Source organism: Bombina bombina, chromosome 10 (assembly GCF_027579735.1).
Source record: "Bombina bombina isolate aBomBom1 chromosome 10, aBomBom1.pri, whole genome shotgun sequence".
NCBI classification, from domain to species: domain Eukaryota; kingdom Metazoa; phylum Chordata; class Amphibia; order Anura; family Bombinatoridae; genus Bombina; species Bombina bombina.
Window position 1 is genome coordinate 11,964,505 of NC_069508.1, and position 20,071 is coordinate 11,984,575.

At 33.6% G+C, this 20,071-nt stretch overlaps 1 protein-coding gene across 4 annotated transcripts in view; it reads right to left on the minus strand.

The window, feature by feature from the left end:
- Nucleotides 1-20,071, minus strand: part of VAV3 (vav guanine nucleotide exchange factor 3) — a 300,764-nt gene that overhangs the window by 171,546 nt on the left and 109,147 nt on the right. For all 4 annotated transcript variants that reach the window (XM_053693780.1, XM_053693781.1, XM_053693784.1 and 1 more), the window contains exon 3: nucleotides 9,677-9,793. In XM_053693780.1, the coding sequence (XP_053549755.1) occupies nucleotides 9,677-9,793 (117 nt within the window). The remainder of the gene's footprint in view (nucleotides 1-9,676; nucleotides 9,794-20,071) is intronic.

The window sequence follows — 20,071 nt, forward strand, 5'->3', positions numbered from 1 at the left end:
GTCATTATTGAAGTGCATTTATGTCATTTATTTCCTAAGGTGCGAGCATTTTAGCTTATGGCATGAAGAAGTTGTCTACTAGAACTGTAACTTGGACTAACAATTTGGGCATGCTGTGGGGGGGGCAGGTGGATATATTAATGCTACTACCCCCCTTTATATGTGTATATATGTATTTATATGTAAATATATGTATTTATATGTAAATATATGTATTTATATGTGTATATATGTATTTATATGTGTATATATGTATTTATGTATTTACATGTGTATTTATGTATTTATATATGTATTTATATGTGTATATATGTATTTATGTATTTATATGTGTATATATGTATTTATATGTGTATTTATGTATTTATATATGTATTTATATGTGTGTATATATGTATTTATATGTGTATATATGTATTTATATGTGTACATATGTATTTATATGTGTATATATATGTATTTAGAGACATATATATGTTGCGGGTAAAGTCAGATATTGGGTAATCCTAGCATTACCCGGGTAAACCTGACATTACCCAAGCGGCTGTGGGTAAAGCCGGATGTAACATAATAAATCTTCTCAGAGTGCACTGAGTCACTGCATCAAACATATAGAGGATGCACTGTAACTCACACATCTTCACTATCTTTTTTTCCTCCATCTGGGGGTTTCAAGGGGGTAAACCTCATTCCACAAGGTTCACTTGGGGTGGATGCTAGAGGATCGGTGGAACGTTGTCCTTGAACCTCCCAGGCAGAGGCAAAAAAAATAGTGTAGATGGGGGAATTACATTTCATCAGGCTTTACCCATAGCCGCTTAGGTAATGCCAGGATTACCTTTATTTCTGACTTTACCCTAACATATACACATAAATACATATATATACACACATATACACATAAATACATATGTATACACATATAGACATAAATACATATGTATACACATATAGACATAAATACATATGTATACACATATAGACATAAATACATATGTATACACATATAGACATAAATACATATGTATACACATATACACATAAATACATATGTATACACATATAGACATAAATACATATGTATACACATATACACATAAATACATATGTATACACATATACACATAAATACATATGTATACACATATACACATAAATACATATGTATACACATATACACATAAATACATATGTATACACATATACACATAAATACATATGTATATACAGTACATATACAAGCTACAACGGTTTCGATTTACAACCATTCCTTCAGGAACCTAACCCTGGCGTAAACTGAGGGCTACCTGTATATATATATATATATATATATATATATATATATATATATATATATATATATATATATATATATATATATATAGGTGTTAATATATATTGTACCAAAAACTTGACATAAATACATATGTATACATATGTATACACATATAGACATAAATACATATGTATACACATAGACATACATACATATGTATACACATAGACATAAATACATATGTATACACATATAGACATAAATACATATGTACACACATATACACATAAATACATATGTATACACATATAGACATAAATACATATGTACACACATATGTACATAAATACATATGTATACACATATAGACATAAATACATATGTATACACATAGACATAAATACATATGTATATACAGTACATATACACATAAATACATATGTATACACATATACACATAAATACATATGTATACACATATACACATAAATACATATGTGTACACATATAGACATATAGACATAAATACATATGTATATACAGTACATATACACATAAATACATATGTATACACATATACACATAAATACATATGTATACACATATAGACATAAATACATATGTATACACATATCCACATAAATAACATAAATACATATATATATATATACACATATACACATAAATACATATGTGTATACACATATACACATAAATATACACATAAATACATATGTATATACAGTACATATACACATAAATACATATGTATACACATATAGACATAAATACATATGTATACACATAAATACATATGTATACATATATAGACATAATTACATATGTATACACATATAGACATAAATACATATGTATACACATAGACATACATACATATGTATACACATAGACATAAATACATATGTATACACATATAGACATAAATACATATGTATACACATAGACATAAATACATATGTATACACATATAGACATAGATACATATGTATACACATAGACATAAATACATATATATGTGTGTATATATCTATACATATATATAAAATCATGTATATATATATATATATATATATATATATATATTGTACCAAAAACTTTACATAAATACATATGTATACACATAAATACTTATGTATACACATATACACATAAATACATATGTATACACATATACACATAAATACATATGTATACATATATAGACATAAATACATATGTATACACATATACACATAAATACATATGTATATAAAGTACATATACACATAAATACATATGTATACACATATACACATAAATACATATGTATACACATATACACATAAATACATATGTAAATACAGTACATATACACATAAATACATATGTATACACATATACACATAAATATACACATATACACATAAATACATATGTATATACAGTACATATACACATAAATACATATAGACATAAATACATATGTATACACATAGACATACATACATATGTATACACATATAGACATAAATACATATGTATACACATAGACATAAATACATATGTATACACATATAGACATAGATACATATGTATACACATAGACATAAATACATATGTATACACATAGACCTAAATACATATGTATACACATAGACATACATACATGTCTGTCCTGGCTTATGTTTACCATTGACAAAAGCCCATGTGAGGGCTGAAACGTTTGGTTATTTACACATTAAACAGATTATAAATTCCTGCTGTGCCTGCTGTGTGAAGTTTTTGTTGGATACGGAACCCATCCATTTGGATCCTTCACCACTTGCTACTGTTTGTTTGTTTAGCAGTGCACCAGGTGGTTGCTGATGTGAGGAGTGCCGTTTCCACTATGCTCTTTATATATATATATATATATATATATATATATATATATATATATATATATATATATATATATATAATATATATATATATGTATATATCTATACATATATATAAAATCATGTATATATATATATATATATATTGTACCAAAAACTTTACATAAATACATATGTATACACATAAATACTTATGTATACACATATACACATAAATACATATGTATACACATATACACATAAATACATATGTATACACATATAGACATAAATACATATGTATACACATATACACATAAATACATATGTATATAAAGTACATATACACATAAATACATATGTATACACATATACACATAAATACATATGTATACACATAAATACATATGTAAATACAGTACATATACACATAAATACATATGTATACACATATACACATAAATATACACATATACACATAAATACATATGTATATACAGTACATATACACATAAATACATATAGACATAAATACATATGTATACACATAGACATACATACATATGTATACACATATAGACATAAATACATATGTATACACATAGACATACATACATATGTATACACATATAGACATAAATACATATGTATACACATAGACATACATACATATGTATACACATATAGACATAAATACATATGTATACACATAGACATACATACATATGTATACACATATAGACATAAATACATATGTATACACATAGACATACATACATATGTATACACATATAGACATAAATACATATGTATACACATAGACATACATACATATGTATACACATATAGACATAAATACATATGTAAACACATATAGACATAAATACATATGTATACACATATAGACATAAATACATATGTATACACATATACACATAAATACATATGTATACACATATAGACATAAATACATATGTATACACATATAGACATAAATACATATGTATACACATATACACATAAATACATATGTATACACATATAGATATAAATATAAGTGCACTGGAGCCCTTTGCAGTCAAGTAGATGAAAACATGTAAAAACAATTATGTAATATTTATATGTAATAAAGTGTTTAACTTTGTATTTAATGTAAATATTTCACATTCCAAAGTATTTTTAAATATATATGTATATATACATATATATAAAATCATATATATATATATATATATATATATATATATATATATATATATATATAGGTGTTAATATATATTGTACCAAAAACTTGTCAGATATATATAGAAATATTTATTTAAGAATAAATAGAACTTATTCTTCTATGTGAAGAACTTTGGAATGTGAAATATTCATAATTCATGTCGCGTTTAGCTCTCTGGAATAAATGCGGTCGGGATAGTATGGGTGTTAGTTTTTTATTGCAGTTTTTAAGCTCCATTGAACTCTATAGAATAATACATTAGCGTTGAAGATCAACATTTTGCACTCGTCAGTTTTTCGCTCGTGTACAAACTTTTTACTTTCAACTTGTAATATGAGCACAAACAGATGCACAAAAAAAGCCTCCATCTAGACAAGTTAACGTGCAAACAGAAGCGCAAAATAGTGCTCCACTCGTAATCTAGCACTGAATATGTAGTCATGTAGGATATTGGACACTAGAGGGAGCTAGAAAACTAAGAATTATACTACAGAAACACCCTGCAACATGACAATCTTCTATGAAATAACCTGACCCTGAAACATGACCACTTTCCTCCTGTTTCCTCTGGATTTTAACAGAATCAGCTCAGGATTTGTCAGACTCTCCTTTCTGCTGGTGACTATGTGAGCCCCACGCTACAGAGTGTCCTGTATTTAGAGATATAGTCAATAGTATGTATAATAGTTTATCCATAGAGATTACAGTGCCTCAGAATGCAGCTTACATTAACGCTCAGTATATTTTGTATGTGGTGTGTTATATATTTATATTCTGTCATTAATGATATATCATATATGAGGGCTCAATAAACAGCCATAGTACGGACTGTATAGACTGGCTCAGTATATGAACTGCAGTGTATATATTGTATTATTTACTGCTACAGTATAATTTAAACAATTTACCGATATATAATTTTACACAAATTACCACAATAACCTTACACTCTATGCCGTTATATTGTTATTAGTTATTTTATTCTTTGCTTCTAAATCATTGTCATTTAGCACTTCCCCCAAACTACATATTCATGCTAATCAAACAGTATTTACTACATGTTCATACATGTAACTGACACGCGGCAGATAGTGGGCAAGATTGCAAGTGATACGCTAATGATAGCACAGAACATAATACGAAATATCACTGGAACACGCAACCATTAGCGTAGGACTTGATGTTACAAGTCTGCGGTAAATCGTATTTACCAGAGAAGGATTAGCGCGGCCAACACCACACTAGCACAACTTATATTTCAATGAAGATCGTGAAAGCGCTAACTTGCGCTCATATTACAATATAGAGTTTGCGCTCAAGCAAAACCTGAACCTGTGCTACAAAATTTAGCTCAACTTGAGACCGTAAGTAATATACACTTTTTAAAACAAAATATAATTTTAAAATTAAAGAAAAGGTATTAAAAGGGTTAAAAAGGGATATGGTATGTCACCAAGTGTTTGACTGATGAGAAAGGCTCCAATGTGTGTGTGTATGTAAATATATATATATACACACAGTATCTCACAAAGTGAGTACACCCCTCACATTTTTGTACATTTTTTATTATATCTTTTCATGTGACAACACTGAAGAAATTACACTTTACTACAATGTAAAGTAGTGAGTGTACAGCCTGTATAACAGTGTAAATATTTATTATATCTTTTCATGTGACAACACTGAAGAAATTACACTTTACTACAATGTAAAGTAGTGAGTGTACAGCCTGTATAACAGTGTAATATTTATTATATCTTTTCATGTGACAACACTGAAGAAATGACACTTTGCTACAATGTAAAGTAGTGAGTGTACAGCCTGTATAACAGTGTAAATATTTTATTATATCTTTTCATGTGACAACACTGAAGAAATGACACTTTGTTACAATGTAAAGTAGTGAGTGTACAGCCTGTATAACAGTGTAAATATTTATTATATCTTTTCATGTGACAACACTGAAGAAATTACACTTTACTACAATGTAAAGCAGTGAGTGTACAGCCTGTATAACAGTGTAATATTTATTTATCTTTTCATGTGACAACACTGAAGAAATGACACTTTGCTACAATGTAAAGTAGTGAGTGTACAGCCTGTATAACAGTGTAAATATTTTATTATATCTTTTCATTTGACAACACTGAAGAAATGACACTTTGTTACAATGTAAAGCAGTGAGTGTACAGCCTGTATAACAGTGTAATATTTATTATATCTTTTCATGTGACAACACTGAAGAAATGACACTTTGTTACAATGTAAAGTAGTGAGTGTACAGCCTGTATAACAGTGTAATATTTATTATATCTTTTCATGTGACAACACTGAAGAAATGACACTTTGCTACAATGTAAAATAGTGAGTGTACAGCCTGTATAACAGTGTAAATATTTATTATATCTTTTCATGTGACAACACTGAAGAAATGACACTTTGCTACAATGTAAAGTAATGAGTGTACAGCCTGTATAACAGTGTAAATATTTTATTATATCTTTTCATGTGACAACACTAAAGAAATTACACTTTACTACAATGTAAAGTAGTGAGTGTACAGCCTGTATAACAGTGTAAATATTTATTATATCTTTTCATGTGACAACACTGAAGAAATGACACTTTGTTACAATGTAAAGTAGTGAGTGTACAGCCTGTATAACAGTGTAAATATTTATTATATCTTTTCATGTGACAACACTGAAGAAATGACACTTTGTTACAATGTAAAGTAGTGAGTGTACAGCCTGTATAACAGTGTAAATATTTTATTATATCTTTTCATGTGACAACACTGAAGAAATGACACTTTGCTACAATGTAAAGTAGTGAGTGTACAGCCTGTATAACAGTGTAAATTTGCTGTCCCCTCAAAATAACGCAACACACAGCCATTAATGTCTAAACCGTTGGCAACAAAAGTGAGTACATCCCTAAGTGGAAATGTCCAAATTGGGCCCAATTAGCCATTTTTCCTCCCCGGTGTCATGTGACTCATTAGTGTTACAAGGTCTCAGGTGTGAATGGGGAGCAGGTGTGTTAAATTTGGTGTTATCGCTCTCACACTCTCTCATACTGGTCACTGGACGTTCAACATGGCACCTCATGGCAAAGAACTCTCTGAGGATCTGAAAAAAAAAAAAGAATTGTTGCTCTACATAAAGATGGCCTAGGCTATAAGAAGATTGACAAGACCCTGAAACTGAGCTGCAGCACGGTGGGCAAGACCATACAGTGGTTTCACAGGACAGGTTCCACTCAGATGAGTGCACGTGCTCAGTGTCATATCCAGAGGTTGTCTTTGGGAAATAGACGTATGAGTGCTGCCAGCACTGCTGCAGAGGTTGAAGGGGTGGAGGGTCAGCCTGTCAGTGCTCAGACCATACGCCGCACACTGCATTAAATTGGTATGCATGGCTGTCGTCCCAGAAGAAAGCCTCTTCTAAATATGATGCACAAGAAAGCCCGCAAATAATTTGCTGAAGACAAGCAGACTAAGGACATGGATTATTGGAACCATGTCCTGTGGTCCGATGAGACCAAGATAAATTTATTTGGTTTAGATGGTGTCAAGCGTGTGTGACGACAACCAGGTAAGGAGTACAAAGACAAGTGTGTCTTGCCTACAGTCAAGCACGGTGGTGGGAGTGTCATGGTCTGGGCCTGCATGAGTGCTGCTGGCACTGGGGAGCTACAGTTCATTGAGGGAACCATGAATGCCAACATGTTCTGTGACATACTGAAGCAGAGCATGATCCCTTCCCTTCAGAGACTGGGCCACAGGGCAGTATTCCAACATGATAACGACCCCAAACACACCTTCAAGATGACCACTGCCTTGCTAAAGAAGCTGAGGGTAAAGGTGATGGACTGGCCAAGCATATCTCTAGACCTAAACCCTATTGAGCATCTCTGGGGCATCCTCAAACGGAAGGTGGGGGAGCGCAAGGTCTCGAACATTCACCAGCTCTGTGATGTTGTCATGGAGGAGTGGAAGAGGACTTTAGTGGCAACCTGTGAAGCTCTGGTGAACTCCATGACCAAGAGGGTTAAGGCAGTGCTGGAAAAAAATGGTGGCCACACAAAATATTTACACTTTGCGCCCAATTTGGACATTCCCACTTAGGGGTGTACTCACTTTTGTTCCCAACGGTTTAGAAATTAATGGCTGTGTGTTGAGATATTTTGAGGGGACAGCAAACTGTTATACAGGCTGTACACTCACTACTTTATATTGTAGCAAAGTATAATTTCTTTAGTGTTGTCACATGAAAAGATATAATAAAATATTTACAAAAATGTGAGGGGTGTACTCACTTTTGTGAGATACTGTACATACATTATATATATATATATATATGTGTGTGTGTGTGTGTGTGTGTGTGTGTGTGAATACATGTGTATTTATGTGTATATGCATAAGCACACATACATACGTACACAAATATACACACATACATATATCTAGACATATCTATCTATATATGTTGGAGACCTTTCCAGTCAAATACCTAAATATATGCAATATAATTTGTAATAATCTTTCATATGTTTTAATATGTTTTGAATAGAAATACTTTAAATTCCTATATATAAATATTTATATTTGTATATACAGTATATATATATACATATATCTATATCTGTATATATTAAAGGGACAGTCAACACTTGCAGTAACATTATTTGATATTGAAAAATAAAAACCGAAGATCCGCCTGCACTATACCCCTTCTGCCTTGCCGCCTTGCTACTGTACTAATCACCATCGCTAACTTCTCTAATACCAGGTAAATATGGCAGCCGAACTCCCCCCACCGTTACATAGCTGCCTTCTTCTTCAAATGATCAGCAAATCAGAATCCAATCCACGCGCTTGCAATTTCTGACCGAGGATTGGATTCTGATTTGCTGATCATTTGAAGAAGAAGGCAGCTATGTAACGGTGGGGGGAGTTCGGCTGCCATATTTACCTGGTATTAGAGAAGTTAGCAACGGTGATTAGTACAGTAGCAAGGCGGCAAGGCAGAAGGGGCATAGTGCAGGCGGATCTTCGGTTTTTATTTTTCAATATCAAATAATGTTACCGCAAGTGTTGACTGTCCCTTTAATAGATATATAGGTATAGATATATATTTTCTAGCACTGTCGTGATTTTCGAAGTCCTAAAGTTTAACTCAGTCTTTCACTTTGAGATTAGTAAGCGCGTGAGCAAAAAATACTATTAGCGCACCACTTGTAATCTGTATGTTCCACAGTAATACTGTATAGTGAGACAGATGTTATAGCGTTACACATACCCTTATTGCTTACCTTTGCAAAGTCCCGAACATCAAATAAGTCAAAGGCTTCAAATAAATCACTTTTTCTCAGACCGAAAGTTTCGCAGCAGATGGAGAGAAACATCCTAATATTCTTCAGGCAGAGAAACTGATGAGAGGAAAAGGACAAAAGACAGATTTATCTTTTACATGTAATAATCTCATGAGCACACTGCACTGTATAATGATGTGAGTATCTATACACTGATAATGAGCACACTGTACTATATAATGATGTGAGTATCTATACACTGATAATGAGCACACTGTACTGTATAATGATGTGAGTATCTATACACTGATAATGAGCACACTGTACTGTATAATGATGTGAGTATCTATACACTGATAATGAGCACACTGCACTGTATAATGATGTGAGTATCTATACACTGATAATGAGCAAACTGTACTGTATAATGATGTGAGTATCTATACACTGATAATGAGCACACTGTACTGTATAATGATGTGAGTATCTATATACTGATAATGAGCACACTGTACTGTATAATGATGTGAGTATCTATACACTGATAATGAGCACACTGTACTGTATAATGATGTGAGTATCTATACACTGATAATGAGCACGCTGCACTGTATAATGATGTGAGTATCTATACACTGATAATGAGCACACTGTACTGTATAATGATGTGAGTATCTATACACTGATAATGAGCACACTGTACTGTATAATGATGTGAGTATCTATACACTGATAATGAGCACACTGCACTGTATAATGATGTGAGTATCTATACACTGATAATGAGCACACTGTACTGTATAATGATGTGAGTATCTATACACTGATAATGAGCACACTGCACTGTATAATGATGTGAGTATCTATACACTGATAATGAGCACACTGTACTGTATAATGATGTGAGTATCTATACACTGATAATGAGCACACTGCACTGTATAATGATGTGAGTATCTATACACTGATAATGAGCACACTGCACTGTATAATGATGTGAGTATATATACACTGATAATGAGCATGCTGCACTGTATAATGATGTGAGTATATATACACTGATAATGAGCATGCTGCACTGTATAATGATGTGAGTATCTATAAACTGATAATGAGCACGCTGTACTGTATAATGATGTGAGTATCTATACACTGATAATGAGCACACTGTACTGTATAATGATGTGAGTATCTATACACTGATAATGAGCACACTGTACTGTATAATGATGTGAGTATCTATACACTGATAATGAGCACACTGTACTGTATAATGATGTGAGTATCTATACACTGATAATGAGCACACTGCACTGTATAATGATGTGAGTATCTATACACTGATAATGAGCACACTGTACTGTATAATGATGTGAGTATCTATACACTGATAATGAGCACACTGTACTGTATAATGATGTGAGTATCTATACACAGATAATGAGCATACTGCACTGTATAATGATGTGAGTATCTATACACTGATAATGAGCACACTGTACTGTATAATGATGTGAGTATCTATACACTGATAATGAGCACACTGTACTGTATAATGATGTGAGTATCTATACACTGATAATGAGCACACTGTACTGTATAATGGTGTGAGTATCTATACACTGATAATGAGCACACTGTACTGTATAATGATGTGAGTATCTATACACTGATAATGAGCACACCGCACTGTATAATGATGTGAGTATCTATACACTGATAATGAGCACACTGTACTGTATAATGATGTGAGTATCTATACACTGATAATGAGCACACTGTACTGTATAATGATGTGAGTATCTATACACTGATAATGAGCACACTGTACTGTATAATGATGTGAGTATCTATACACTGATAATGAGCACACTGTACTGTATAATGATGTGAGTATCTATACACTGATAATGAGCACACTGTACTGTATAATGATGTGAGTATCTATACAATGATAATGAGCACACTGCACTGTATAATGATGTGAGTATCTATACACTGATAATGAGCACACTGCACTGTATAATGATGTGAGTATCTATACACTGATAATGAGCACACTACACTGTATAATGATGTGAGTATCTATACACTGATAATGAGCACACTGTATTGTATAATGATGTCAGTATCTATACACTGATAATGAGCACACTGTACTGTATAATGATGTGAGTATCTATACACTGATAATGAGCACGCTGTACTGTATAATGATGTGAGTATCTATACACTGATAATAAGCACGCTACACTGTATAATAATGTGAATATCTATACACTGATAATGAGCACACTGTACTGTATAATGATGTGAGTATCTATACACTGATAATGAGCACACTGTACTGTATAATGATGTGAGTATCTATACACTGATAATAAGCACACTGTACTGTATAATGATGTAAGTATCTATACACTGATAATGAGCACACTACACTGTATAATGATGTGAGTATCAATACACTGATAATGAGCACACTGTACTGTATAATGATGTAAGTATCTATACACTGATAATGAGCACACTACACTGTATAATGATGTGAGTATCTATACACTGATAATGAGCACACTGTACTGTATAATGATGTGAGTATCTATACACTGATAATAAGCACACTGTACTGTATAATGATGTGAGTATCTATACACTGATAATGAGCACACTACATTGTATAATGATGTGAGTATCTATACACTGATAATGAGCATGCTGTACTATATAATGATGTGAGTATCTATACACTGATAATGAGCACACTGCACTATATAATGATGTGAGTATCTATACACTGATAATGAGCACACTGTACTGTATAATGATGTGAGTATCTATACACTGATAATAAGCACACTGTACTGTATAATGATGTGAGTATCTATACACTGATAATGAGCACACTGTACTGTATAATGATGTGAGTATCTATACACTGATAATGAGCACGCTGCACTGTATAATGATGTGAGTATCTATACACTGATAATGAGCACACTGTACTGTATAATGATGTGAGTATCTATATACTGATAATGAGCACACTGTACTGTATAATGATGTGAGTACCTATACACTGATAATGAGCACACTGTACTGTATAATGATGTTAGTATCTATACACTGATAGTGAGCACACTGTACTGTATAATGATGTGAATATCTATACACTGATAATGAGCAAACTGTACAATGATGTGAGTATCTATACACTGATAATGAGCACACTGTACTGTATAATGATGTGAGTATACACTGATAATGAGCACACTGCACTGTATAATGATGTGAGTATCTATACACTGATAATGAGCACACTGTACAGTATAATGATGTGAGTATCTATACACTGATAATGAGCACACTGTACTGTATAATGATGTGAGTATCTATACACTGACAATGAGCACACTGCACTGTATAATGATGTGAGTATCTATACACTGATAATGAGCACACTGTATAATGATGTGAGTATCTATACACTGATAATGAGCACACTGTACTGTATAATTATGTGAGTATCTATACACTGATAATGAGCACACTGTACTGTATAATGATGTGAGTATCTATACACTGATAATAAGCACACTGTACTGTATAATGATGTGAGTATCTATACACTGATAATGAGCACACTGCACTGTATAATGATGTGAGTATCTATACACTGATAATGAGCACACTGTACTGTAAATACACTGATAATGAGCACACTGCACTGTATAATGATGTGAGTATCTATACACTGATAATGAGCACACTGTACTGTATAATGATGTGAGTATCTATACACTGATAACGAGCACACTGCACTGTATAATGATGCGAGTATCTATACACTGATAATGAGCACACTGTACTGTATAATGATGTGAGTATCTATACACTGATAATGAGCACACTGTACTGTATAATGATGTGAGTATCTATACACTGATAATGAGCACACTGCACTGTATAATGATGTGAGTATCTATACACTGATAATGAGCATACTGTACTGTATAATGATGTGAATATCTATACACTGATAATGAGCACATCGCACTGTATAATGATGTGAGTATCTATACACTGATAATGAGCACACTGCACTGTATAATGATGTGAGTATCTATACACTGATAATGAGCACACTGCACTGTATAATGATGTGAGTATCTATACAATGATAATGAGCACACTGTATAATGTGAGTATCTATACACTGATAATGAGCACACTGTACTGTATAATGATGTGAGTATCTATACACTGATAATGAGCACACTGTACTGTATAATGATGTGAGTATCTATACACTGATAATGAGCACACTGCACTGTATAATGATGTGAGTATCTACATACTGATAATGAGCACCTTACACTGTATAATGATGTGAGTATCTATACACTGATAATGAGCACCTTACACTGTATAATGTGAGTATCTATACACTGATAATGAGCACACTGTACTGTATAATTATGTGAGTATCTATACACTGATAATGAGCACACTGCACTGTATAATGATGTGAGTATCTATACACTGATAATGAGCACACTGCACTGTATAATGATGTGAGTATCTATACACTGATAATGAGCATACTGTACTGTATAATGATGTGAGTATCTATACACTGATAATGTGCACATCGCACTGTATAATGATGTGAGTATCTATACACTGATAATGAGCACTCTGTACTGTATAATGATCTGAGTATCTATACACTGATAATAAGCACACTGCACTGTATAATGATGTGAGTATCTCTACACTGATAATGAGCACACTGTACTGTATAATGATGTGAGTATCTATACACTGATAATGAGCACACTGTACTGTATAATGATGTCAGTATCTATACACTAATAATGAGCACACTGTACTGTATAATGATGTGAGTATCTATACACTGATAATGAGCACACTGTACTGTATAATGATGTGAGTATCTATACACTGATAATGAGCACACTGTACTGTATAATGATGTGAGTATCTATACACTGATAATGAGCACACTGCACTGTATAATGATGTGAGTATCTATACACTGATAATGAGCACACTGCACTGTATAATGATGTGAGTATCTATACACTGATAATGAGCACACTGTACTGTATAATGATGTGAGTATCTATACACTGATAATGAGCACACTGCACTGTATAATGATGTGAGTATATATACACTGATAATGAGCACACTGTACTGTATAATGATGTGAGTATCTATACACTAATAATGAGCATACTGTACTGTATAATGATGTGAGTATCTATACACTGATAATGAGCACATCGCACTGTATAATTATGTGAGTATCTATACACTGATAATGAGCACGCTGTACTGTATAATGATGTGAGTATCTATACACTGATAATGAGCACACTGTACTGTATAATGATGTGAGTATCTATACACTGATAATGAGCACACTGTACTGTATAATGATGTGAGTATCTATACACTGATAATGAGCAAACTGTACTGTATAATGATGTGAGTATCTATACACTGATAATGAGCACACTGTACTGTATAATGATGTGAGTATCTATACACTGATAATGAGCACACTGTACTGTATAATGATGTGAGTATCTATACACTGATAATGAGCATGCTGCGCTATATAATAATGTGAGTATCTATACACTGATAATGAGCACACTGTACTGTATAATGATGTGAGTATCTATACACTGATAATGAGCACACTGCACTGTATAATGATGTGAGTATCTATACACTGATAATGAGCACACTGTACTGTATAATGATGTGAGTATCTATACACTGATAATGAGCACGCTGCACTGTATAATGATGTGAGTATCTATACACTGATAATAAGCACACTGTACTGTATAATGATGTGAGTATCTATTCACTGATAATAAGCAAACTGCACTGTCCGCCCCAGCTCGCCTTAGGCTGGCAGCAAACCACTGCTGAATTTACCATTGTACGCAAGCAATATTTTGCGCTTGTGTGCAACACCACCCCCTGCCCACCCACAGCTAATCACATGCGGGCAGGAGATGTCAATCTTTTACTCCCTCTGTCTCTCACCCCCCCCTATACCTCCCTCGCCCGCCCCTCTCACATATTCATATTACTCCCTCTGTCTCTCACCCCCCCCCCCCCATACACCCCTCACCCGCCCCTCTCACATAATCAGATTACTACCCTTGGGCTAAGAGGACCTCTGCTCATTTGGGACTATCATAAATAATGCACTTAAAGACAGCAGTTAATCAGGGCTTAGGGAGCAAACAGTAAATCACTAATTACACTGCGCATTAACCATTTAGAATTATTACTATTTATTGGCTCTAGGAAAAATCATGGCCTATATTATACATAGAGCTACTGAGAGTGCAGGATGCCCTATTCATATTTATTTATTTATAAAATATTTTACCAGTAAGGATACATTAAGATTTCTCTCATTTTCAAGTATGTCCTGGGTCCACAAAACATTGCACTGATACAATAGGGTACAATAAAATACAAAAACAATAATAATACACAATATATGCAAAAATTTAACATAGAACAGGAAGGAAATATTTAATCAACCATGACAGGTGCATTCTGTTTTGAGATATCTAGAGAGGGATCTCTTAATGGATTTTAGACTTGGGGAAGGTTTTAAAGTGTGCGGGAGGTCATTCCATAATTGTGGTGCTCTGTAGGAAAAGGAGGATCGAGCTGCTTTCTTTTTGTATTGAGCACACTGCACTGTATAATGATGTGAGTATCTATACACTGATAATGAGCACACTGCACTGTATAATGATGTGAGTATCTATACACTGATAATGAGCACACTGTACTGTATAATGATGTGAGTATCTATACACTGATAAGGAGCACACTGCACTGTATAATGATGTGAGTATCTATACACTGATAATAAGCACACTGCACTGTATAATGATGTGAGTATCTATACACTGATAATGAGCACACTGTACTGTATAATGATGTGAGTATCTATACACTGATAATGAGCACACTGCACTGTATAATGATGTGAGTATCTATACACTAATGAGCACGCTGCACTGTATAATGATGTGAGTATCTATACACTGATAATGAGCACACTGCACTGTATAATGATGTGAGTATCTATACACTGATAATGAGCACACTGCACTGTATAATGATGTGAGTAGCTATACACTAATGAGCACGCTGCACTGTATAATGATGTGAGTATCTATACACTGATAATGAGCACACTGCACTGTATAATGATGTGAGTATCTATACACTGATAATGAGCACACTGCACTGTATAATGATGTGAGTAGCTATACACTGATAATGAGCACACTGTACTGTATAATGATGTGAGTATCTATACACTGATAATGAGCACACTGCACTGTATAATGATGTGAGTATCTATACACTGATAATGAGCACACTGTACTGTATAATGATGTGAGTATCTATACACTGATAATGAGCACACTGCACTGTATAATGATGTGAGTATCTATACACTGATAATGAGCACACTGTATAATGTGAGTATCTATACACTGATAATGAGCACACTGTACTGTATAATGATGTGAGTATCTATACACTGATAATGAGCACACTGTACTGTATAATGATGTGAGTATCTATACACTGATAATGAGCACACTGCACTGTATAATGATGTGAGTATCTACATACTGATAATGAGCACCTTACACTGTATAATGATGTGAGTATCTATACACTGATAATGAGCACCTTACACTGTATAATGTGAGTATCTATACACTGATAATGAGCACACTGTACTGTATAATTATGTGAGTATCTATACACTGATAATGAGCACACTGCACTGTATAATGATGTGAGTATCTATACACTGATAATGAGCACACTGCACTGTATAATGATGTGAGTATCTATACACTGATAATGAGCATACTGTACTGTATAATGATGTGAGTATCTATACACTGATAATGTGCACATCGCACTGTATAATGATGTGAGTATCTATACACTGATAATGAGCACACTGTACTGTATAATGATGTGAGTATCTATACACTGATAATGAGCAAACTGTACTGTATAATGATGTGAGTATCTATACACTGATAATGAGCACACTGTACTGTATAATGATGTGAGTATCTATACACTGATAATGAGCACACTGTACTGTATAATGATGTGAGTATCTATACACTGATAATGAGCATGCTGCGCTATATAATAATGTGAGTATCTATACACTGATAATGAGCACACTGTACTGTATAATGCTGTGAGTAACTATACACTGATAATGAGCAGACTGTACCATATAATGATGTGAGTATCTATACACTGATAATGAGCACACTGTACTGTATAATGATGTGAGTATCTATACACTGATAATGAGCACACTGCACTGTATAATGATGTGAGTATCTATACACTGATAATGAGCACACTGTACTGTATAATGATGTGAGTATCTATACACTGATAATGAGCACGCTGCACTGTATAATGATGTGAGTATCTATACACTGATAATAAGCACACTGTACTGTATAATGATGTGAGTATCTATTCACTGATAATAAGCAAACTGCACTGTCCGCCCCAGCTCGCCTTAGGCTGGCAGCAAACCACTGCTGAATTTACCATTGTACGCAAGCAATATTTTGCGCTTGTGTGCAACACCGCCCCCTGCCCACCCACAGCTAATCACATGCGGGCAGGAGATGTCAATCTTTTACTCCCTCTGTCTCTCACCCCCCCCTATACCTCCCTCGCCCGCCCCTCTCACATATTCATATTACTCCCTCTGTCTCTCACCCCCCCCCCCATACACCCCTCACCCGCCCCTCTCACATAATCAGATTACTACCCTTGGGCTAAGAGGACCTCTGCTCATTTGGGACTATCATAAATAATGCACTTAAAGACAGCAGTTAATCAGGGCTTAGGGAGCAAACAGTAAATCACTAATTACACTGCGCATTAACCATTTAGAATTATTACTATTTATTGGCTCTAGGAAAAATCATGGCCTATATTATACATAGAGCTACTGAGAGTGCAGGATGCCCTATTCATATTTATTTATTTATAAAATATTTTACCAGTAAGGATACATTAAGATTTCTCTCATTTTCAAGTATGTCCTGGGTCCACAAAACATTGCACTGATACAATAGGGTACAATAAAATACAAAAACAATAATAATACACAATATATGCAAAAATTTAACATAGAACAGGAAGGAAATATTTAATCAACCATGACAGGTGCATTCTGTTTTGAGATATCTAGAGAGGGATCTCTTAATGGATTTTAGACTTGGGGAAGGTTTTAAAGTGTGCGGGAGGTCATTCCATAATTGTGGTGCTCTGTAGGAAAAGGAGGATCGAGCTGCTTTCTTTTTGTATTGAGCACACTGCACTGTATAATGATGTGAGTATCTATACACTGATAATGAGCACACTGCACTGTATAATGATGTGAGTATCTATACACTGATAATGAGCACACTGTACTGTATAATGATGTGAGTATCTATACACTGATAAGGAGCACACTGCACTGTATAATGATGTGAGTATCTATACACTGATAATAAGCACACTGCACTGTATAATGATGTGAGCATCTATACACTGATAATGAGCACACTGTACTGTATAATGATGTGAGTATCTATACACTGATAATGAGCACACTGCACTGTATAATGATGTGAGTATCTATACACTAATGAGCACGCTGCACTGTATAATGATGTGAGTATCTATACACTGATAATGAGCACACTGCACTGTATAATGATGTGAGTATCTATACACTGATAATGAGCACACTGCACTGTATAATGATGTGAGTAGCTATACACTAATGAGCACGCTGCACTGTATAATGATGTGAGTATCTATACACTGATAATGAGCACACTGCACTGTATAATGATGTGAGTATCTATACACTGATAATGAGCACACTGCACTGTATAATGATGTGAGTAGCTATACACTGATAATGAGCACACTGTACTGTATAATGATGTGAGTATCTATACACTGATAATGAGCACACTGCACTGTATAATGATGTGAGTATCTATACACTGATAATGAGCACACTGTACTGTATAATGATGTGAGTATCTATACACTGATAATGAGCACACTGCACTGTATAATGATGTGAGTATCTATACACTGATAATGAGCACACTGTATAATGTGAGTATCTATACACTGATAATGAGCACACTGTACTGTATAATGATGTGAGTATCTATACACTGATAATGAGCACACTGTACTGTATAATGATGTGAGTATCTATACACTGATAATGAGCACACTGCACTGTATAATGATGTG